The sequence below is a fragment of the Verticillium nonalfalfae genome, assembly GCF_003724135.2.
Source record: "Verticillium nonalfalfae strain VnAa140/NRRL 66861 chromosome Unknown scaffold_73, whole genome shotgun sequence".
Taxonomy (NCBI): domain Eukaryota; kingdom Fungi; phylum Ascomycota; class Sordariomycetes; order Glomerellales; family Plectosphaerellaceae; genus Verticillium; species Verticillium nonalfalfae.
The window spans coordinates 64,328-86,767 of record NW_021167298.1 but is presented as its reverse complement, the minus strand read 5'-3'; the positions used below and the strand labels follow the sequence as shown (position 1 = coordinate 86,767).

The following is a 22,440-nucleotide window of genomic DNA, read 5'->3' as shown; positions in this document are numbered from 1 at the left end:
TGAGCCTATCGAACACCCACCTGAACACCGGGGAACATCTCGGCGAGAGCCATAACAGAGAGCGGAATTGTCGACACTGATCCGGCCGAATTGGAGGGGGACACATGGATCTTTGGGCTGGGAGATCGCCCATCGACGGGGAGCTCGGAAGAGCCCGAACAGGATGGAGGATGCTTCTTTTCCGGTCAGGACCTTTGGGTGCTCGCGGCTGCTGAACTGATCAACTGCGGTGATGGCGCGCTGGGATCTTGACTCGATAAGAATCGGAAGAGGGAGGCGAAGCAAATAGGATCGCACAGCCGGAGGCAAGCTCGAGGTTGGTGATCAATATACTTACAAGGTGCAGCATGGGGCGGTCTGTGAGCGGTCTGGGCGCGAAGATCTCGCGTTGGCTGATCTTTCGTGGCTTCTGAGTAGAGATAGGCAGCTCAAGGGCAAAAGACGCCGACACCGCTGGAGCTTCGCACAGGGGTGAAATCACGCGAACAGTGGTTGCGGTCCATCGACTGGCCTTCGTCTCTGGAGCCAACGCTGCCTCACGTTGACTCGTGAACGTACGGAGAGCCCTGGGTGGGAAACAATGGTGATAGAGGCAGGCATGAATGGTGCGACGCAAGGGCTGAAGATATGTGGATTCTGCGTAGAGGTACCACTGAGAGTCCATTGAGGTCTCGAATCATCGAGCTATCAGTCGACGCCTCTGCCGAAGACGAAGCTGCTAAACACGGCATCCCCGGAAGGTCCATACACGTGTTTGCCAAGGTATGGTGAGCAACAGCAGCCATCCAACGTGGCGTCGCTACGGAAGAGCTTGCCTAGACCAATATCAGCCAATGTGCTCGCACGCCAGCTTCGTGAAGACAGTAAAGCACAGAGAAGGAAAGGTGTCGAACTACATGTACATGGGTCATCGGCTGCGGAGGTCCGAGATCGTAGAATCAGCCCATCGTTGTTGGGACTCAACAACGTTCTCATCAATATATGTCAAAGAGAAACAAGAGAACTAGACGTTGCAGGCAATTGTTGGACGATGCCAGAATCGAGCTAGTGAGAGGAATCCCAAGAATGTACGACCATGTGGAGGCGTAACACATTGATCTACCCTGACTCCAGCTTCAACTGCTTGCTCCCCCATCGAACCCCCACATGCTTTCCCCACGGAACCACCCCCACCAGTTGCCCCCATCTCATCCAACAGTCCATGACGACAATCACGGTTCACGTCTGATTGCCTTCACAACAGCATCAATTTCCAAGCTACCAGGAACGTAGTGGGCGTAGTGCATAAACCAGTCATCGAAATCAATCGTAACAGTCATGTGTGGTCGTTATGCCCTTAATCTGGTCAGTTTTCCGCCTCAGTCACGGCCGAATCCTACATCGTCTTGCTTACTGACGTGCATGCTCTCACAGAGTCCATCCCAGATCCGCCGGATGCTTCAAGACGAAAACATGCCTGTTGACGACGCGCCGCCCGACGAGGGTGATGAGTCGCCGCGGCAGAGCTACAACTTTGCACCGGGCTATCATGGCATTGTGTACCGCGCAGACACATCTGCCCGCGGCGCCGGGTACCAGCAAGAGGACAAGCACACCTCAGGCCAGGCGCAAGAGGAGGTAGTGGACGCAATCTCCACGCATGAAAAATCGACCGTGAGATATAAGCTGCAGTCGATGAAATGGGGACTCATTCCATTCTGGACCAAGAGGAACCCCGACTATGGATCGATGATGAAGACCATCAACTGCCGTGACGATTCGCTGAGTACAGCAGGTGGCATGTGGAGCACCATGAAAGCCCGAAAGAGGTGTATCGTGCTTGCGCAAGGGTTCTATGAATGGCTGAAGCACGGCAAGGAGAAGATGCCGCATCACGTCAAACGAACGGATGGCCAGCTCATGTGCTTTGCAGGATTATGGGATTGTGTTCGTTATGAAGGCTCGTTGTCCTACCGATGTTTCAGACCATTGGCCGCTGACAGCGGAACACAGACTCAGATCACGATCATTACACCTACACCATCATCACGACGGACAGCAACAAGCAGCTCAAGTTCCTCCACGATCGTATGCCTGTGATACTCGAACCGGGCTCCGAAGACCTGAAGACGTGGCTGGACCCTGGAAGACACGAGTGGTCAGGCGAATTACAGGCGCTGCTTAAGCCGTTTACTGGAAAGCTCGATTGCTATCCCGTCTCCAAAGAGGTTGGCAAGGTGGGAAACAACTCCCCATCATTCATCATTCCCATCGACAGCAAAGAGAACAAAGCCAATATCGCCAACTTCTTCGCCAACGCCGAGAAGAAGGAGAAGACGAAAAAAGCGAGCATCAAGAGGGACGCCGAACTAAACGAGACTGATGATCATACCGCATCCAAGGCACAGGTCTCGCCGCAAAAGCAGCCGAACATTGTCATGACAGCTGATGACGGCCCAAAAGCCCTCCCCAAGAGGGCCGCATCTGATGATCTCGAGGATGAGAAGCCACCAATGAAAACGCCTGTCAAGTCGTTGCCTCGGCCTTCGCGGCCTTCGAAGATTAGCGCCACTAGCAATAAGAAAGGCAGAGTGGTACAACCAGACAAGCAGCCGAACCAGAAGATCACCCGATTCTTCGGCAATAGTGCATAACTGCGACGCAAGCATAGAATGGTGTATAATGCACCATGATGGCGTCTTTACCAGATGATACCATGAATTCTCAGCTTGAGAATTGGGTTCGCTGTAGACTATTGCCAATTGGTGAGCCACCTGAAGCCTCAATGTTCGCACCTCCCATGTACCACCCAAGCGGCAAACCTGGACCAAGGCCTTGGTCCTTAGGGCATCTTAGAAAATGTTCCAAGTATAGGCGAACCATACTGACATATCCTGAAAGTGCCTCCGAAGCACCTAGCCATTGCCCATGAAGTACTACGGCACCTAGCATGTCCACTACGCCAATCAGCATGCAAGTTCATAACTATGTTGCGTCAAATAACTCACAGGCTTTCCTCCCGGGACCTCGTACGAGCTGATGCCCTGGTAAATCTATCTTTGGTTTCAGTACGAATGCCGTAGCGGTTGCCAATTGCGACAACACAGTGAGAGGCACGACTCACATTAGCCGTGTATCCCGGATCAGTCTCCTTGAAAGCACCAGGAATGTCCAACGTGGGGTTGAATCTCCCCGCGTCGGCAGAGCTACCAGTCACTCTAATCTGCGCGCAGCTCGTGTAGCTGAGGTTGATTAGTCGCCAAGCTCCTATGTGGACAGTGGATAATATGCGAAAACCTACAACTGCGGGATACCAGCTGGCCACGGGTTATGAATGCCCAGTTGGCTCACCCTGAGGAGGTACTCTCCGTTCGGCAAGCATGTTGGGATCTGCCCTTCATACGTCTCTGTACAGAATCAACACCATCAGCCAGGAAAAAGAGCATTGCCTTGGGCTGCGAAACTTACGTCGAAGGGGCCACGTAGGCTGGCCATTACTGAACGTCGGTCCAATATCCTTGAACTTGAGCCACTTTCCGGAGCCGTCATAGGCGCGAACGGAACTCGGCGCTTTTGACAAGAAGCTGTGCCAGCATTAGCGCACATGATATGGATATTCCTACCAAGCGATTTGCCTGGGCTGCAAAAGACACGCCCCACGCGCGGATACATACAAGGAGATCGGGCCCTGGTGGTAGACGGCCGTGTCGAGGGTGAAGGAGAACGTATCGCCAGGCTTGACGTCGATCACGGAGGTTTGGGCTCCGGAGGCACCTCCGACGTTACAACGGAGATCGGGCGAGGCAAGATCTGCGACCTGCGTCAACGGTGCCACGGTCTTCAAGGGAGCTCACCAAAGACGGCGAGAGACCTCTCATTACCAGTGACGGGATGGTTTTGATTGGTGTTCTGTCGGATTCCCTCATAGACACCATATCTGGTGGAACCAACAGCGAATTGCTGGAAGATGTAATGGCCGGACGCCTGCGACACGGCCAGGCCGACGACGGCAGCAATGGAGGAAAGCTTCATGGTGCTTTTGAGGGCAGCGAAGTTTGCGGTATGTGGATTGCGAAGCAGGAAATGGAGCGATGGGAGAGGATTCACAATCCGTAGTTGAACCTGGTATCTTTATATAAACAGAACAACCTTCTCGACAAGTGACCTTGCACAGCAAATGCGATGGTGGCGGAAATCATTGCCGACATGGCCAAGGCCGTTCCCCATACTTCTCTCATTCCATTCGTAGATAAACGCTGTGATCTCCCCACACATGGGGGAGGGGGGGGTCATGATGAGACCGGCGCATATTGCAATACTATGGCTAAAGACCACGACGGGTGTCACCCGGCCGGAGCCTGGCTTCCCGTACACGGCACAAAACTGCCACAAGCGGCAGGACGCGAGAAGAGAGCCCCCCCTCGACGGGGATTGCCCTGCACTGCCGACTGACATCAGGCACGCCAAGTGCTATGTCTTGCAGGTCGATGTTTCAACGAGATACTTACAACCCGAACCCTAAGGTTGCACTGCGTCAGTGACCAAGACGGAGGCAATAGCAATCAGCATGGTATGAGTGGACGACGACCTGTGATTTATATTGCCTACCAGAAGGAGCGCGAGCTGGGACTTGACTGAGTATAATGTGAGAGCATGAACCGTCCTTTCGGTCGGGTTATTGTCTGGATACCGGCCCGACACTGGGGATCAACAGAGTCGCAAGCCAAACATGTCGAAGGATGATGCTTTCCAGTGGCGGAGGCCAGCAAGGAGTCAACGAATGTCAGCCTGTCACTGTACACACGCTCTATACGGAGCTGCCGATCTTCGAAAAGCCGTCAGCTTAATGTAAAAACAAAGCGTGTGATACAAGCCGTGCCTTGGATTAAATGGTTCCCATTCATGAAGCGTTACAGTGATTACCAACTCCCACAAGCGCCGGTGCCGTCTTATCCACACATAGTATGACTTTTTCTTTTGTCAGCCTCAATGCCTTTTCCTCTCCTGCCGCCGTTTGTTTGTCTCCTCCGTCCACGCGTCCTCGAAGAGAGCAGGTCGCTCGGAAATATCGCCTGACTGAAGGGCTAGACGACGCACAACATGGAAAGCACCAGTTCCGACGGTCATGGTCTGGCCCATGATGATGCACTCACTGACACCTTCAATCTTGTCCGTCTTCATGCCCGCAGCGGCGTCAAAGAGATGATCAGGCGTCTTCTCGAACGAAGCCAGCTGGAGAACACTGTCTCTCATCTTGGAAAGTCCGAATCGTGTGATACCGAGGACCTCGCCCTTGTACGTCATGACGTCGGCTAGGAGCTGCATATGCCGAGGATCAATGTCCATGTCACCCATGACCTCGCCAATCTCATGCGCGATGGTGCTTCTTGCTGCTTCAATGCCCAGGATATCTCGAGCTTCCATGACGTTGTTGGTCGAGGTCTTGGTGCCGTCAACACCTTCGGTGTTCATGCAGGCGCGCAGACCATAGCCTTCGACCAAGACGGTGTGAGTATCGTGCTCCGACGTCTGAATGATCGCTCGCGTCGCGTCCGGATAACCTGAAATGGCAACGAACGGGACTAGACGGCGGAGATAATTGGCGCGAACCAGCAAGTCCGCCTGTTCTTCCGAGCCCTTGGCCTTGGTTCTTTTAGCGGCGGCGTTCTCGTCAACTCGCACCCTGATCTCGATCCTGCTCTGGCCGATGTGCAAATCGCCGCGCTGGACTTTGAGCTTTCTGTGCCTGCAAATCGCCTCGGCTACGTCGTGAATGCCAATGCCCAGTTGCATGTCTGACAAGGCATCCATGTCGATTTGCAGAACGACGTTGCCGGCATTGGCCATCCACTCATCCTCGATGTAACTCAGAATGTCGGAGACATACGTCTTCTCAATTCGGGCCTTGACGATTCGTGCCGCCCTCATCTCTTTGTTTTGCACGAGCGGGCATTTGATGACCGGCGTACTAATGAGTTTAGACGCGTTGATGATTTCCTTGATACGCGGCACACCCTGAGTAATACTCATACCGGCGACACCTGCGAAATGGAACGTCTTCAGTGTCATTTGTGTGCCTGGCTCACCAATAGACTGAGCGCCAACAGCTCCGACAGCGTGGCCAGGCTCGACGTGAGCCTTCTTGTATTTTTCGAGACATAACTTGATAAAGAGTTTCAGAGTGTTCTCCGACACCTTGGCGACACGGTCTGCGTAGGCTTTCTTTGCCTTTTGCTCCTCATCGATCAAATCGATCTCCATGTGCGCGCCGAGAGGGTCGGATGTCAAGCCGGTGAGTTGCAGAATCCTAGTCAGCTTGGCTGCGCGGCCCGCGACGTATTGCTCGACTGATCTCAAGAAGTCTCTCGCACCCTCGTGCTCATCTGTGTAGCGATCTTCTGTGTTGTCATACTCAAGGTATCCCTGCCCCACCAGATCGCGTCTGGGGTAGCGAGAGCGCTCATGAGATAACATGCTGTCGCAGAAGCTAAGAATCTCGTTCGGCAGCAGTGCAGGGTCGGTGTTGCTCCATGTCAAGTTCTCCGCATGCGACCACGTTCGATCGAAGTGAACAGGCTTTGCCGAACCCTCCATGTCGACGGGATCAAGCTTATCCGCACCAAATTGGAACTGAACAATACCTCCGCCAGAAGTTCGCACCGTATCATCGTATCTCGTGGAAAGATCCTCGAGCGACTTCATTAACCTACGGGACATGTATCCCGTTTCAGCCGTTTTGACGGCTGTATCGACGAGACCTTCACGTCCGGACATGGCGTGAAATATGAACTCGGTGGGCAGGAGTCCAGAATAGAAGCTGTTTCCCACGAATCCCTTGGAGGGAGGCTGGGGTGCGTTCTTGTGAAAGTGAGGCAGGGATCGGTCCTGGAAGCCATCCGCCACACGGGAGCCGCCGATAATTTGTTGGCCGACGACAGCCACCATCTGAGCCACGTTGATCTCACTACCTTTGGACCCAGACTTGGCCATGACCAGAGGGGCGTTGTTCCGGCTGAGAGTCTGAATACATTGAGCTCCTGCTTGGGTTCGGACTTTGCTCAGCAGGCCCGAAATGGAATTTTCAAGCGTCTGTTCCATGTTGCAGCCCGTGGCCTTCTCGAGTTTCCCCTTCTTGTAAGTGTTGATCAGCTCATCAACCTGAATGTTTGCGTCTTCAATCAACTTCTTCTTCTTCACCAATAGCTGTTCAGTAGGGAAGACATCGCCTACACCAATCGAGAAACCTCGATTGGTCAGTTGCCTAGCACACAGCTTGGCCAAGCGGTTCATGGCGGTGACGGCCTCATCGGGACCGAAATCTCGGAGGATGACATAGAACACAGAGTCCTTCTTTCCACCTCCGACTGTCGACTTATCCATCCTGCCGCACATGACCTCGGAGTTGCGAATCACCAGCCAGGCATCTTCCGGGTCCATGTCAGGACACTGCCCGGGCTTAGCCTTGTATTCTCGACACTTCGCGTCAAGGTTGATCTTGACTTGACACTCCTTGTTCGGTCGTAGCATCATGCTGAAGACCTGCTTGCCGGTCCACAGTGCTTGCGGCTTGAGAATCGCTGGAGGCGGAAGATCAAGATGTGTGATGCCGTCCATCATATGCATGACAATGTACGTAAAGGTTTTGCGGTCGAAGAACCTATCCTTGCCACTCAGCAAGTAAGCCGCTGTGATGAAATCCTGCGTCGCCGCAATGATGGGTTCTCCGTTCTTTGGGGTCGCAAGGTTGTGCTTGACACCCATCAGGTTGATGGCCTCTGCACGAGCCTCTTCAGTCTGAGGAACATGGAGGTTCATTTCGTCGCCGTCAAAATCGGCATTGTATGGCGTGCAAACACACTCGTTCAGACGGAAGGTTCGCCAGGGTCGAACCTTGACCAAGTGACTCATGATACTGAGTTTGTGGAGCGAAGGCTGCCGATTGAAGAGTACGATGTCGTTGTCCTCAATGTGACGCTCAACCACGTCGCCGACTTTCAGATCGCGAGCCACTTGTCTCCTGTTGCCGAATTTCAGTGATATCTTGTACCCACCCTCATCGCTCTTGATGACCTGCTGCGCACCAGGCCAGACATCTGGGCCATTCTGAACACATTTTCGAAGTTTCTTCAGGCTGTAATCATTCACCCTTTCCGGATACGTGAGGTTTTTGGCGACAAGAATTGGGATGGCGACCTGCGTGATGCCAAGGTTCGGGTCTGGTGAGATGACGGTTCTGCCAGAAAAGTCTACACGCTTGCCGGACAAATTGCCTCGGAAACGGCCTTGTTTGCCCTTCAGTCTTTGACAAAAACCGCGCACCGTCTTGCCAAAACCTGGTTGCTGGAGACCCGGCACATCGCTGTTGACGTACATGGCAATTTGCAGCTGCAAGTACTCCCATTGCTCCATGATGGTCTGGACAGGGGAGCCTTTCTGAAGAGCAAGTCGAATCATGCCACTGATCCATACGATATCGGCAAGTTTAGTGGTCAAGTCGTCTTCCGTGCTTGCGTTATCCTGAGCGACGGAGGGTCGAATGCAGACGGGAGGAGCGGGCAAGAATTGCCAGATGAACATTTCAGGGCGTCCTTCGACAGGGTCCAGGCCGAGCAGCTCGCAATCCGTGGGGCTGATGGTCTTGAAAAGGTTGAGGACCCTGAGCGGGTTCAGGTCTTCCATGGCCTTGCGAAGATGCTTGTCGAGGTCTGGGTTCTGCTTTTTCGCCTCATCGAAAGACGCATCAAAGGCAATCTTGCTTTCCGGCGGGACTTTCTTCATTGATGTCGACTTGTTGTAGGCAACAAACTTATCGTGAACTAGTTTGAGCACGCCGACCTTCCGAATCTGACCGTTTATGGATCCGCAGTAGTGGCATGTTTTCGTCTTCCTGCATTGCTCGTTGATCTTCTTGCAGATTTGCGTGCGACGGAGGTTGTCAATAAATGGCCGCCTCAGCTCTTTCAGGAAAGCTCGGCGCTCGGGTTCGGTCAACAGTATACGGCTGCAGTCCTGGAGAATTTCAGTCAGACTTGGAATTGGAGGGAGGAAGGGGGTCTGGCAAGAGGCAGCCTTACTTTGCAAATGTCCTGCAGAATGGTCCTGACGAAGCCGAGATAGCCAATGTGAAAGGCAGGCAGGGGCAGTCTGACATGGCCAAAGTGACCGGTACAATTCTGTAGTGATTCCTGGCATGTGTCGCACTTGCCGATCTTGCTAGAGGTTCCCTGCACATTTAGTCAGTCAGCGGTTGCCCATCGCAGGCGGCCCAGTGATGGCGCATTGTGAGTGGGAGAAAGCTCACCAAACGCGGGTCTAGCGGACCATGTTGGAAAGGGGCTCTGTTGTTGTCGACATCGTAGAGAAGACGGTCGGAAACTTCCAGGACGGCCTGGTTGGCAATGTCCTGGTTGGATCTATCGCTACGGTCAGCTGGCGATGATGCGAAGAGGGGTGGTGGGAGTCATACTGGATGCCAAACTTGATGCCCTGGAACCGCTTGGGCAGATTGTCCACCAGCTGGGACTTCACAGGGGCAAGTGTCGCGGTAGCCATGGTACAGACGTTCCAAGGTGTGTGTAGCAGCAGTTGTCGCGGGCAGAGGACGGATGCCGTAGGCTGAGGGAGTTGGCTTTGCGGTCGCTAGCGCAATGCGCCTGTCTACCGATCTGTGGCGGACTTGGGGATGCGAGTGGGTGGCTCGGGCATGACGTATCCCTCAGGCACAGAACAAAGTCGTCACTCGGGGCCAATGTGATTGTTCGGCTCTCTATGTCTGCCAGAGAGATATTCGGTGCGTTGCTGAGTGACTGGGTGTCGTCGTGTGGTGGACTGTCGCAAATCGTTGATGGGGGAAATTTTGACACGGCGGGTGGGGTGAAAGGCTTCAGAGGAAACATCGCGACGGGAAGAGCTCGTGCCCCACCATCCAACCTAGTCCCCGTGCGTGTGTGGTGGATAATGGCGCTGACATGGGTGGGCGTCGACAGGCAGGGACAGCTCAGGTACATGCATGTCATGTTGATCAGTCCAACCTGAGAATTCTTTTGTTCTTCATTCTCGAAGTCCCGCTTCAATTGATCATCAGAGGGTTGACCACACTCGGAGCTTCTCACTCTGTCGCTCTTGCGTACAGGATAGGGCCCAATGTGCTCCTGCACGGTTGTTGCTGCTTGTCAGTGTTTCTTTCGTTGTGCATGTTTCTGCAAGGGTAGATTCAATTTCAGTACGTTTGCAGCTTCTCGAGTTTCATGGCTCTCAAGACAATTACATGCTTGCCAGGTGAACGGGTGGGTAGTCGTTCCAGGTAGGTGCCTTAGGTACTTCTCCGTTGTAGATAGGTACCTAGCTCAGGTGCAATCGACATTGCTGCTCTTCTTTTGCTCCAGTCTCCATGCATGTCACGCGCCTCGCTCCCTGCCGCCTGGCTAGAGGCATTGCACGTAAGGTAAGGTAAGGTAAGGTAGGTAAGGTAGGCAAGCAAGCACCTAACACAGAGAGGTAGGGTGGCATGCCAGGGACATGAGCCAAGCAGGCGGCCCCCTCTCCCGGATGGTGGGGGTGGTGCCAGCGGCCCTGAAGCCACGTCCTGCCCTCCAACGGGATCCTATCACATGCCCACACGGCGCTTGACGTCAGGGGATCAAGGCACTCCCATACTATTGATGCCTGGTGATCAAGTCCACGACACACCAACCTCACCAACTTGGTCATTGAGCACAACTGAGGCATCCTCGGCCATCGTTCACGGTCCTTTCATTCGGCTCCCCATTACGCCGTGTGGCGTCTGTTTGTTCCACCTTGTCTGGCGGGTTTTCATACCGCAGCCACGTTGGCGCTGTTGTTGACATTGCGTCGGCGACCGAGGGGACGGCATCTTCCCTGGCTTCGATCTGCAGCTTCACGGTGCCTCGGCTCTCCCCTCCGGGACTCACTTGCTGCATGGCCCTCAGGAATAGCAACCACCATGGCCCCTGGTGGTGCCGACAAGAGACTTGAGAAGTCATACCTCTCCTCTGCAGTCGATTCCATCAACCCTTGGGCCGCCAACAGCCGCAGCACAACTCCCACACCTAAGGACATTCCTGTCCAGCAGCCGTTCGTCAAAGGCACAGGATCGGTCGCTGGCGACCACAGCACTACCCATCTATACGGCTGCAGCACGAAGAGCTATCCCTCGGATTGCCCCCCTTTGAAAGTCCTCTGGTTCCATGCCGTTGACGTGCGTCGATTCTCCTCCGTTGCCGCCTCATGCGTTCGAGTATTAATTGTCGAGAAACTCTCCAGATACCCAAGAGAAAGGCCAGATATGCCTCATCTAAGCACGCCGACGGTTCCAAACCACCCCAGCAGCCCAAGAAATACGTCCAGTTCTCTTCTTCTGACTCGCGAGCCATCGAAGCCGCCTACCAGGCTCTACTCGAAAAGAGCGAGCGCAGTTCGACAAAATCGGGCTCGCAAAGCTCGTCTCCGAGCCCAAAGAAGCCAGAAAATATACTCCGTGAAGCCCACTCAGACACTACGACAGATGCATCCGCTGGAAAATTGCCCAAGACCACGACAAACGTGCCCGTCAACGAGGACTACTTGTTTGACGTAAATATTGAGCAGAGAGAGCTTTCGCCAGTGTACTGGATTGGCCCCGTGTATGATGTTCGACGTGGGACGTGGTTCTACCAGGAAGGCTCAACGCTTCGTCCGTGTGAGGAGAACTTGGCGTCTCAACTGGAAGATGGCTTCCTCAAAATCAAGCCCTGGCTTTATCCTAAGCCCAAGGTGGCTCAAGATGACAAAAAGAAGGAAACCGTTAGCATGCCGTCGACGGCGGTTTCTGGAGACGCATCCATAGGCTCCGCAAAGTCCGATGTGCCTGCGACGTCTGCGCAGACGCCCATTCCTGGCCCCCTGGGCCAACCTCAGTCACATAGGTTGTTCGGCACTCACATGAACAGTATCGCCACATATCAAGACTCGAGCACGGCATGGTTGTCCTCCGACACTATGCTGTCATGGGTCACATCTACCATGTATGAGCGATTCTCTGGTGGTGGTTACATGAGCGGTATTAAACTAGTCCGCGGTTGGTCAGATCTCGCCAAGAATGCTGAGACAAAGAGCACGGCGGACCAGCGGCCAGCGAAGCAGACAAGCACCGAGACATCTGTAGATCTGGACGAGAAAGAACAACGCAGACTCAAGAGAAGATCAGCCCCGCCGTCCACTGGTCCCGGTCGGCGCGATACAGAAACCGGTGAAATTCGCAATGATCAGCAGTTCAGAGAGACTCACCTCCAAAGGCAACTGTCGTCGCTGATGGGGGATACTGGCAACGCTGAAGAGAAAGAAGAGGCCATGAGACGACAGGCTGAACAGGAAATACAAGACGATTACACTGGGCTCGCCAATGAAACCCAAGGTCGCGACATCGAACACCTGTGTCTGGTGACGCATGGGATAGGCCAGCTTTTGGGAATGAAGTTTGTCATTTCCAGCAATCATCTGAGTGATTCTTGCAGAACGACTAACGACTGCCAATAGGATGGAAAGCTTAAACTTTGTTCACGACGTCAATGTCATGCGCAAGGTCATGAAAACAACGTATGCTAATTCGGTAGATCTTCGCGCTCTCAATGGAGAACTTGGTGACGGGTTCAAGAACTGCCGGGTCCAAGTCCTACCAGTCTGCTGGAGACATTTGCTAGATTTCCCCAAGAAGCGCGAAAAGAAGGGCGAACGCGATCTGGCTGATGCAAGCAACGAGGAAGATGAGTGTACGTCTGACTTTGGTTTCTGGACCCACGCTCCGTGTACTGATGACTGGTAGACCCCTCACTTGACGATATCACAATCGAGGGTGTGGCCTTTGCGCGATCCCTCATTTCTGACTTGGCCTTGGACGTCTTGCTCTACCAGAGCGCATATCGGGAACAGATATCCGAGATCGTTTTACAAGAATCAAACCGGATTCATAAGCTGTTCATGAAGAGAAACCCGGGTTTCAAAGGCAAAGTTCACATCATGGGTCATTCGCTCGGTTCGGCCATCATGTTCGACATACTTTGCCGACAGAAGGAGGCTACTCCCGCATCAGACAAGCTCGCCAATCCTCTACGCTTCTGGCCAGCAAAAGACAATCAAGAGTTGCCAAAAAAGAGGCACGATCTTCAATTTGAGTTTGATGTTGAGGACTTTTACTGTCTGGGGTCCCCAGTCGGGTTGTTCCAGATGCTTAAGGGACGGTAGGAACAAGACTGAGCTATACTTGACCGGCAATGCGTGAAGAGACTAACCATTACAAACAGGACCGTTGCCGCTCGACACCTTGCGGACTCTCTCCCCTCTGAAAGCCCTCTGAACCCCGATGACGTCGATGATCCGTTCCTGTCGGTCAGAGCCGATGCATCTGCTGGCGAAAGAGTATCGCAAGTGACCGGTCTTCCCTTTTCAGTGTCGTCACCGAAGGTTGCGCAGCTTTACAACATCTTCCACCCTTCTGACCCCATCAGCTACCGCCTTGAGCCGTTGATATCGACGTCGATGTCAAGCCTGAAACCACAGGTGCTCCCATACACCAAAAAAGGCATATTTGGCAACGTGGCTCCGCAAGGCTTGACTGGCATTGGTGCGAAGGTCGGACAAAGCGTCAGTGGTCTCTGGTCGAGTCTAAGCGCCGGAATCGCAAGCAACCTCCTGAACCGCAGCCTTGGCCTCACCAGCGACGATGTCGCAAAAATGAACTCTGCGTCAGAACAAGGGCGAGCGGCCAACAGCTCGCTACAAGGAGCAGCAGCTTCTGAGGTAGATGCGATAACGAATGCTTCGAAGTTGGGTCAGAAAACCAACGAGCGAAAGAATCAGCTGGCGTCGCCTGCCGGTGATGATGCTCGGGCAAGTATGAGTGGCAACGACCCTACGCTGATTGATGACGAGCTTGAGACGTTGTACTCGAAGTTTCAGGAGAAGTTTACGCAAGGGGTCCCCGACGAAGGCCTTGCAGCTGAGGACCGGGTCGGCTGGGATCAAAAGGCACGCAAGTTGCGCCACGAAGACATGAAGATCCGCGCGTTAAATCGCAACGCCAGAGTTGACTACAGCATCCAGGAGTAAGTCGTACATCTCAATGCGGTGCCTAGTCGACGATGTATAGGAGAGAACTGCGCTAACTTGATGCAGGAGTGTTCTGGATTTCAACCCTATCAACACCATTGCATCACACATGGGGTATTGGGCAGACGAGGACGTCAATCACTTTATTTTGTCGCAGCTGCTGTCTAGCAAGTCGAGAGACTCCAAGAAATCGGGATCTCGATAAGAGCCCTTGGACCAGCTAGCAACTTTATCATGGGCGCAAGACACCCAAATCGTTAATGACACCCCATTGATCAGGCATTCTCTGCGCGATATCATATGCTGACTTTCCTCCATCGCTCTGCAAAGACCTGATATCGTCACCAGAAGTGTCAAGGCGGCCGATGTGTGCTGCCTTGGCAACGGTTTGTGCAGATTCCGGGAAGCTCTCTGTTGGCAGTGACGAGGCGAGCCAGAGAAGAAGCCACAAGACCTCTTCTCGACCTTTCTCCACGGCCAAGTGCAGACCACTCTTGTTGTTGTTAAGGGGATCACGGTAGCGGATCAGGTGACCCAGTTGAACCGTGTCGCCACCGAGCTCCGCGCTGGCATCGTGGAGCAGCTCAACAATGCCAGTCGCGTCGCCCTCGGAGCACATAACGTGATAAGCACGTGCGGGCCTTGCCTCGGGGTGCGCTACGAGATAGGCTTCCTCCGTCACCGTGGGGAGAATGTCGAGGTTGTCCTCGATGCCACCCTCATTGACATAGCGGGCCAGAATGACGGAACCCGAGGACGCAAGCACGATCTGGTTCGTTGCCGAAGGACCAGCCTCGTTGGTGGCAAGGTGCGTCTGGCATGAGGGGCACTTGAGTGATATGGCCACTTCGGACGATTTATCCATAAGACATTGCCTGTAGGCCCTGTCAGCGATTGAGTCGATAACAACTAGGCGACGACAAGAAATGAATGAGAAATAAAGGGAAACTCCTCCCCATCCCTCCTCCCCACCCCTCCTCCCCCCGGTTCCCTTACCAGTGAAAATGACAGCCGCAGCGGAGTTCGAGATCATCCGGAACAGTCGTTGCCTCTTCCTCTCCGTCGCTGTCTGGTCCCAACTCGAGGACCAGAGGGTCGCTGCATTCCTTGCAGTGATAGGACATGGTCGGTGTTCGTTTTTTTTTTTGACTCAACTCGACTGTTAGATTTGATGGATAGGCGGCAGTTCAGAGCCCGAATCAGCTACGGAAATAGGGTTTGGAAGTACTGTGGATGTGTTGTCTCTGGAGTTGTGAAGTACTTTGGGTGCAGGTTCAGCATTTTCTTTAGACTCCTCGGAGGCGACAACAACCAAGCATGGAGGGGCAAATACAGCAGATCTGGTCAAAAAAAGTGGGACACAGCTTAACCTGTTCCGCCGGTATGTCGACGTCTGTAGCGATGTCCTTCACTGCGCAAGTCGTCCATCCGAGCAAGCATCTCTCAAAACTTGCACTTGGTTGGCTAGCTTGCCGCGTAGATGCACAACACCGAGCACAAGTAGACAGTGAGACCGCCGTTGATCCTTGGGGCCCGCTACAGGCAGGCAGGTAGGCTGCAAGAAAAGGTATACCTGATGGAACGCACGGGGCTTGCGTTGCTGGTGACGTAGGCCGTGTGGCTGCCCACAGATGTAGACAACAGGTACCTGGCCTAGGATCGCCTGCTCAAAGCCACGTCAACGTTGTGTCGATGCAAGGTACCTATCTCTGCCGCACGTGTGCTGCTCTGGAATGCACGAGGCGAGGGTTGCCTGGAAAAGAAGGGAAATGGGTAAGCCCAGCACCGGAAATGGGCATGCCTGACGCTGGCGCAGTCAGGCTCGTAGTGGCCCGAGCTATCCGAGCTCTCAGGGACCAAAAGCCTCTACAGAATCTCCACAGAGGACGCGAGGAGAGAGGTACATGGCTAGCGAGTCCGAGGTGCCTGCCTGCCGCGCTGGAGCACCGCCAGCCAGCTTAGCTGTTCGGTGATGCATTGGAGAACACTCGAGGGTGCTCTCTTGTCGGCGACAAATGAGATGCAAAGGTGCGACATACCTTTCAGGTACCTCGACGTTGCGTCGAGCGTGATCCAAAAGGTCGACAGGCATCAAGCAACCGTCCCGGTCAGAAGTGGGGTCAAAAGTTCGGTGCATTACATCAGTCCACGCATCCCCGCCCCCGCCAACGCCCAGCCAGCCCAGCCCAGCTTGCTCTGTAGACCTACTCAGCCCAGCTCGGACTGCCTGCCAACTTCGCATTCGTTTTGCGCTGCCTGACACGACTGCTAACACACTCATATTAAGACGGGGCCCTCTTGACTGCCCGCCGTCGCATGAGTACCTGACGACCCGTTTTCTCACAGAATCACCCGCGACCCGACGCATCGCAACAGCCCAGGGTCGCTTTGGCAAGCCCGCCTAACCTCCACACGACAAGGAGCACCTCCGTAACCCCCCTTTCTGCTGTTTTGCGAACCCCCCCAACCTGTGGTGAAGCAGTCTTGTCCTCTTCTGTTCTTCGGAGACAGGGGCAAACCCCACGCTGCCACGATGAATGTCTTGAAACTTCAGAGGTTTGTGGGCGCTCTCTTCTCTGGCTGGAGAAACACCCTGGAACCCACTGCCTCATTCTTCCGGCGCTGACCCCTTTCGCGCACAGGAAGTATCCTCAATTCCCGCAAGATCAGATCTTCGGTCTGACTGACGCCTTCCGTAAACTCGATGTCGACGACAAGGGCTACATTGATGAGGCCACAGCCATCAAGGCGACGCAAGCCAGTGAGCGTCAGCCGTATGACGTTGTGCGACAAGCGCTGAAGGAGGTCGATCTCGACTCCTCACGGCGTGTGGAGCTCGAGGATTACGTCGGTGTACGTTTCATCCCCCCCCCCCCCTCTGTGCCGAGAAAGTTCCTTAGTGCTCTGCGCAGAAGCTGACAAGGTGATGGATTCGTAAAGCTCATCGCCAAGCTACGTGACTCCTCGCCCGCGCAAAAGCGCATGTCGACCGGCCCCGCGCCGGGTGCCGCCGCGAGCATTGTCGCGCAGGCCACCGGCGGAGGTGGACGCGCGCGTGCCGCCTCTAACGCCGGCAAGATCCACGTCCAGGGTTCCAATGCCAACGTCACGCACACCATTAACGAGGATGAGCGCACCGAGTTCACTCGTCACATCAATGCCGTCCTCGCGGGCGACCCTGATCTCGGCAGCCGACTTCCCTTCCCCACCGACACGTTCGAGATGTTTGACGACTGCAAGGACGGTCTTGTCCTCGCCAAGCTGATCAACGACAGCGTGCCGGACACCATTGATGAGCGTGTTCTCAACTTGCCGGGAAGGAAGATCAAGACCCTCAATGCCTTCCACAAGACCGAGAACAACAACATCGTCATTGAATCTGCCAAGGGTATCGGCTGTTCCGTCGTCAATATTGGCAGTGGTGATATCATTGAGGGCCGCGAACACTTGATTCTCGGTCTCATCTGGCAGATCATCCGTCGTGGTCTGCTTGGCAAGATTGATATCAAGTTGCACCCCGAGCTTTACCGACTTCTCGAGGAGGACGAAACTCTCGAGCAGTTCCTCAGGCTGCCCCCTGAGCAGATCCTTCTGCGCTGGGTCAACTACCACCTGAAGGCGGCTAACTGGCCGAGAAGGTGTGCTTTCCTCCATCATGAAGAGTGATCTGTGGCATCAACTAACACGTCCCAGGGTGAACAACTTCTCCAGCGATATCAAGGACGGCGAGAACTATACTGTTCTGCTCGCCCAGATCGGATCCGAGTACGGCAACACGCGCGCGCCACTGCAGACCAATGATCTCCTGCAGAGGGCCGAGCAGGTTCTCGAGAATGCTGACAAGATGGGATGCCGCAAGTTTTTGACTCCGACGTCGCTCGTGGCCGGCAACCCCAAGCTTAACCTGGCTTTCGTCGCGAACCTTTTCAACAACCACCCTTGCCTCGACCCCATTACCGAGGAGGAGAAGCTCGAGGTCGAGGATTTCGATGCTGAGGGTGAGCGCGAAGCTCGTGTCTTCACCTTGTGGCTCAACAGTCTGGATGTCCAGCCCGCCGTTCAGTCTTTCTTCGACGACCTGAGGGACGGAACCATCCTGCTCCAGGCCTACGACAAGGTCATCAAGGGCTCGGTGAACCAGCGACACGTGAACAAGCGCCCCGCGCACGGCGGCGAGGTGTCGAGGTTCAAGGCTGTGGAGAATACCAACTATGCGATCGAACTTGGCAAGCAAAACGGGTTCTCCCTTGTCGGTATTCAAGGGGCCGACATCACCGACGGTCAAAGAACCCTTACCCTCGGCCTCGTTTGGCAGCTGATGCGCAAGGACATTACCCTGACCCTGTCTGCGCTTGCGCAGCGCCTAGGGAAGAGGGAAATTACAGACTCCGAGATGGTACGCTGGGCCAACGAAATGTCAAAGAAGGGCGGCAGGAACTCGGCCATTCGATCTTTCAAAGACCCATCGATCGGCACCGGCATCTTCCTTCTAGATGTCCTCAATGGCATGAAGAGCAGCTATGTGGACTACGACCTCGTGACGCCGGGCCACACCGATGACGATGCGTACCTCAACGCCAAGCTCAGCATCAGCATTGCTCGAAAGATGGGAGCCACCATTTGGCTGGTGCCGGAGGACATTTGCCAGGTCCGCAGCCGACTTGTCACCACCTTTATCGGTAAGAAAAATAGGAAAAAGCCAAGCCCTCGTGTTGTAACATGCAAGCTAACCTATGCCCTTTAGGCTCTTTGATGGCAACATCGGAAAGGATGTAGATCGCGATTGGAGGGGTAAATGTGCAGACGCGCTCGGCCAAGCGATGCTGCCATGCGAATGTTATGGACTCGATTGATCGGCGTCATTTGCCGGTGATGGGTGGGGGTCTCAGCGCCGTCTTGTCACCAGCCAGCATTGCGCTCTGGAAGGTTCTACGAGTTCTTGTTCTACATGCGTAAAACGAATCACCTATCAACTTACTTTCTGTGCTTACAGTGTGTGGTGTGATCAATATGAGGTCATCCCGGTTCAATCCACAAAGCGCAACTCGGCTGCTTTTCAATTCTGCCACTGTGTCGTCTTCGTTAGACCATCGTAGGTATCGAGATCAAGAGACAAAATCCCGAAATCGGGAATACTTGAACTAACTGCTTACATTCTCGTTGGCGGTAACGATGCATCTTGATAGAATGTGAGAAATATGCACAACCTCAAGGATGCCGGCTGTGGCTGCACCTGGTGTTGGTGTCGTCACAGATCGATCAGTATTACATAAGCGTGATAGCTGTTGGCTGACGGATTCCCAAAACTTTTGACGCATGCAACCAGAGGCACCTATCCTCCCCCCAATCCTGTGGTCAACGCGCATCTCTTGTTTTTATCACCTGTGCCTGCCAATCGAGAACACTCGTCGCGGCATTCTTCTCAGCCATCCAATTGAAAGTACGATACATACGCGCTTCTTCTTCTTTGTTTCCGCGCATTCCGCCAACACTACAACCATGTCGCGCGGCGGCGGAACCACGTTGTACGTCACCGGCTTCAGCCATGGTACTCGTGCTCGCGACCTTGCCTACGAGTTCGAACGGTATGTCCAACTGCAATCAATCAGCCTTACGTTGTCGATGCCTCCGCCCTCCTCTACCTCCACCTACCTGCCTCCTGCGCGCGATCCTTCCGAGTCTTCGACCGTCCTCCCTCCTTGATCCTCGTCGTCGTCGTCGTCACTCGCTCTCCCCGTATCCAACGCCACTGGCTGTCGTTCAGCCTTGCGCCGCCCTCCTCCCACCGTTCATCCCGCCTCGATTCCGTCTCGACAGGCAACTTTTGTTGCGCCGACTGCCAGCGACTGGCATGCTCAGCGCATCTATCGTTTGGATTAACGGTGGCACATGTCGTTGCCCTCCTGAAACCCACCTTGTTTGAAGTCACTAACATGAACTTATTTTAACAGCTATGGACGATTGGTTCGATGCGATATCCCAGCACCCCGATCCGCCTCGAGCAGACTGTAAGTAGTTGTCGAACATCTTTCTTGAGGTCCGCATTCTAACAACAACTCTCATATAGTTTTGCCTTTGTTGAGTACGAGGATCGTCGTGATTCCGACGATGCCTACCACGAGATGCACAACAAGCGCATCGGACGTGACGATGTTCTGAAGATCGAGGTCAGTATTTCAAACTGTGTTTCACACCTCTATCATTGCAGCGCCAACTGACCTGCTTCACAGTGGGCCCGCACACCTCCTTCTGCCTCTTGGCGGTTCGATTCCGGTCGCGATCGTGAGCGCGCCCCCAGACGCTCCTCACCCCGTCGTGGACGGTCGCCCTCTCCCCGCCGCAGCACGCGCGACTACTCGCCTCCCCCTCGAAAGGAAGACCGCCGTGACCGCGACTACGACCGCGACAGCCGCCGCGACCGATCTCGTAGCCCTGACCGACGGTATGATCAGAGACCCTTCAACCGACCGTCTTGCTCAGCGATACTAACTGGTGTAGTGGCGACAGCCCCCGCGACGCTAAGGACGATCGTGACGTGAAGGACGACCGTGACGCCAAGGACGACCGTGACGACCGGGACCGCCGCGACAGCGGCGCCAATGGCGACGACCGTAAACGTACGTTCTCACCCCTCACACTCGCAAGCAAGCAGCTTTGCTGACGGTGCCCGCAGCCATCGACAGTCCACCTCCCGTCCACGACGACCTGGACGTTGCGGAGTAGTGAAGTATACTGGCAAGTCGCAGCTCTTCATGAGCGATCCAAAACGGCTGTTGGGCGCAGGCTTTTGATTTCCCTTTTCTCCAAGTTGTTCCGAGTCTGCCAAAACTTTCCCTTACCTTCAATGGATTTTCTAGTCTCGATGCGCCCGAACCTTTGCTCCATCTCCCACCCCCCCTCTTCCGATATCTTCTTCTACGCCCTCCCAGAACCCGAACGACCGAGCGACCGATCCTCCCCTCTTGGACCTGCGGAGCCGGCGGAACAACCATTCGAAGCACGACGACAAAACCGGACAGGAGCCCTCTACCTTTGGCGCACAAGCTCACCTCACTTCAGCAGACCCAGGGTCTTCCCAATATCGGACAATCGGTTACGAACACTTTTGTAGATTAGGTAGTGGATGTAGGTCAATTCCTTATTAACATGAAGCCCTCCGTTGCAGAACTGGCACCAGCTGCTCAAGGACATGGTGTCTTTCCATCCGAGACCACCACGGCTCCAGCTGATCACACCCTGTGACCAATGAATTAGCTGTGACTTACTAGACAATTACCATATTGCTTGAGAACGAGTCTTAGTACCGTATGACGGCTGATTGGATTCGTGCACATCCCTCTTCTGATGTATGTCCTTAGTCCTCTGGCGTGCCACCGTTGTTTCCAGCGATTTTCCATCCATGTGCAAGCTGCAGAGGTTCGTGATCCAGTGACTCGCTGAACTTGTGGTCCCCCCTGGAGAATGAGTGCCTGATGCGTTGGAGGCAGCCAAGAGGGGAGTGACCCAGCTGGTGCTGGCGTTACAGGACGGCTTCGGGCGGTTCAGGGCCTCGTTCGCTGGAGGACGACCCACTCTAAGGACCATCCTGTCCAAGCTGCCAAGCCTTGCTTGGCCACTCATTGGCAGAAGCCCACCAGCGTACCCCAAAGCACCTCCACTATTGAGGTCACGGCCATGGCAGCGGCTTGTGACCGCAGCCAGCGGGCGGGTTCGATCTTGCGTCAAACCTCCCCTAGTTTGGCCGACAACTCGTTCCCCATTCTCCCGACACCAACGTCTACCCATGATCCTCGAGCAGCTTGCCGGCCTATTCTGCGGGGGCACACCGGCCATTGTCATTTGCGACTGCGTCTTCTGAGGCTGCGACCTACGAACACTTTCGCCTGTATCACCACAAATTGGACTCCTTCGCGCTGTCTCATAGTATCAACGAGACTAACCTAGCTCCTACGGAGGAACCGACTACACAGCTTAGCTTTTTGTCCACGAGCATTCACGGAGCTTCGCCCTGACTACTCTCCGGCTCATTCACCAGCTGCGAGGTGCGGCCGTCTTAATTGATTCGATCATCACTCGACCAACGGAGCATGCGGCGCAGAACTGTGCTTTAAACACATCCACAAGCTGCCACGAACCACCCGACTATGTCGCCCTACCGACAGTCCAGATACCTATAACGCCATACAAGCTAGCCAAGCTCCCTCTGTCTCTCCTCTACGAATACAATCCCGCCACACTTATATTGATCTCTATCCGATGATAGCAATTGCATTATTACGCAAGACCGCACCTATTATTTCCTTGTTATAGGCCCTTCGCAGCTAGTATCATTCTTTGCGCTGCGAAAGGCTCGAAACG

At 54.4% G+C, this 22,440-nt stretch overlaps 7 protein-coding genes across 7 annotated transcripts; 4 read left to right on the top strand and 3 right to left on the bottom strand.

Moving 5' to 3' along the window:
• Window positions 1-627: 627 nt before the first annotated feature.
• Window positions 628-2,633, top strand: D7B24_008341 (uncharacterized protein; the record flags this gene model as incomplete). The annotated part of the gene is made up of 3 exons (XM_028642429.1): window positions 628-762; window positions 1,414-1,926; window positions 1,983-2,633. The coding sequence occupies 3 exons, from the start codon at window positions 628-630 to the stop codon at window positions 2,631-2,633; spliced, it is 1,299 nt and encodes a 432-aa protein (XP_028493790.1).
• Window positions 2,634-2,894: 261 nt separating this feature from the next.
• On the bottom strand, window positions 2,895-4,011 carry D7B24_008340 (uncharacterized protein; the record flags this gene model as incomplete). The annotated part of the gene is made up of 7 exons (XM_028642428.1): window positions 2,895-2,915; window positions 2,988-3,032; window positions 3,104-3,221; window positions 3,281-3,386; window positions 3,448-3,563; window positions 3,654-3,789; window positions 3,834-4,011. 7 exons carry the CDS (start codon window positions 4,009-4,011, stop codon window positions 2,895-2,897), a joined length of 720 nt encoding a protein of 239 aa, XP_028493789.1.
• Window positions 4,012-4,965: 954 nt separating this feature from the next.
• On the bottom strand, window positions 4,966-9,531 carry D7B24_008339 (uncharacterized protein; the record flags this gene model as incomplete). Its single annotated transcript, XM_028642427.1, has 4 exons — window positions 4,966-8,988; window positions 9,054-9,203; window positions 9,281-9,392; window positions 9,446-9,531. The coding sequence occupies 4 exons, from the start codon at window positions 9,529-9,531 to the stop codon at window positions 4,966-4,968; spliced, it is 4,371 nt and encodes a 1,456-aa protein (XP_028493788.1).
• A 1,411-nt stretch (window positions 9,532-10,942) lies between these two features.
• On the top strand, window positions 10,943-14,287 carry D7B24_008338 (uncharacterized protein; the record flags this gene model as incomplete). Its single annotated transcript, XM_028642426.1, has 6 exons — window positions 10,943-11,197; window positions 11,263-12,452; window positions 12,514-12,746; window positions 12,800-13,214; window positions 13,278-14,078; window positions 14,149-14,287. The coding sequence occupies 6 exons, from the start codon at window positions 10,943-10,945 to the stop codon at window positions 14,285-14,287; spliced, it is 3,033 nt and encodes a 1,010-aa protein (XP_028493787.1).
• A 27-nt stretch (window positions 14,288-14,314) lies between these two features.
• On the bottom strand, window positions 14,315-15,206 carry D7B24_008337 (uncharacterized protein; the record flags this gene model as incomplete). The annotated part of the gene is made up of 2 exons (XM_028642425.1): window positions 14,315-14,957; window positions 15,079-15,206. The coding sequence occupies 2 exons, from the start codon at window positions 15,204-15,206 to the stop codon at window positions 14,315-14,317; spliced, it is 771 nt and encodes a 256-aa protein (XP_028493786.1).
• Window positions 15,207-16,615: 1,409 nt separating this feature from the next.
• On the top strand, window positions 16,616-18,858 carry SAC6 (fimbrin; the record flags this gene model as incomplete). The annotated part of the gene is made up of 5 exons (XM_028642424.1): window positions 16,616-16,638; window positions 16,725-16,935; window positions 17,023-17,720; window positions 17,776-18,761; window positions 18,827-18,858. The coding sequence occupies 5 exons, from the start codon at window positions 16,616-16,618 to the stop codon at window positions 18,856-18,858; spliced, it is 1,950 nt and encodes a 649-aa protein (XP_028493785.1).
• Window positions 18,859-19,581: 723 nt separating this feature from the next.
• Window positions 19,582-20,805, top strand: D7B24_008335 (uncharacterized protein; the record flags this gene model as incomplete). The annotated part of the gene is made up of 6 exons (XM_028642423.1): window positions 19,582-19,667; window positions 20,034-20,090; window positions 20,150-20,249; window positions 20,313-20,524; window positions 20,581-20,699; window positions 20,756-20,805. 6 exons carry the CDS (start codon window positions 19,582-19,584, stop codon window positions 20,803-20,805), a joined length of 624 nt encoding a protein of 207 aa, XP_028493784.1.
• Window positions 20,806-22,440: the final 1,635 nt, after the last annotated feature.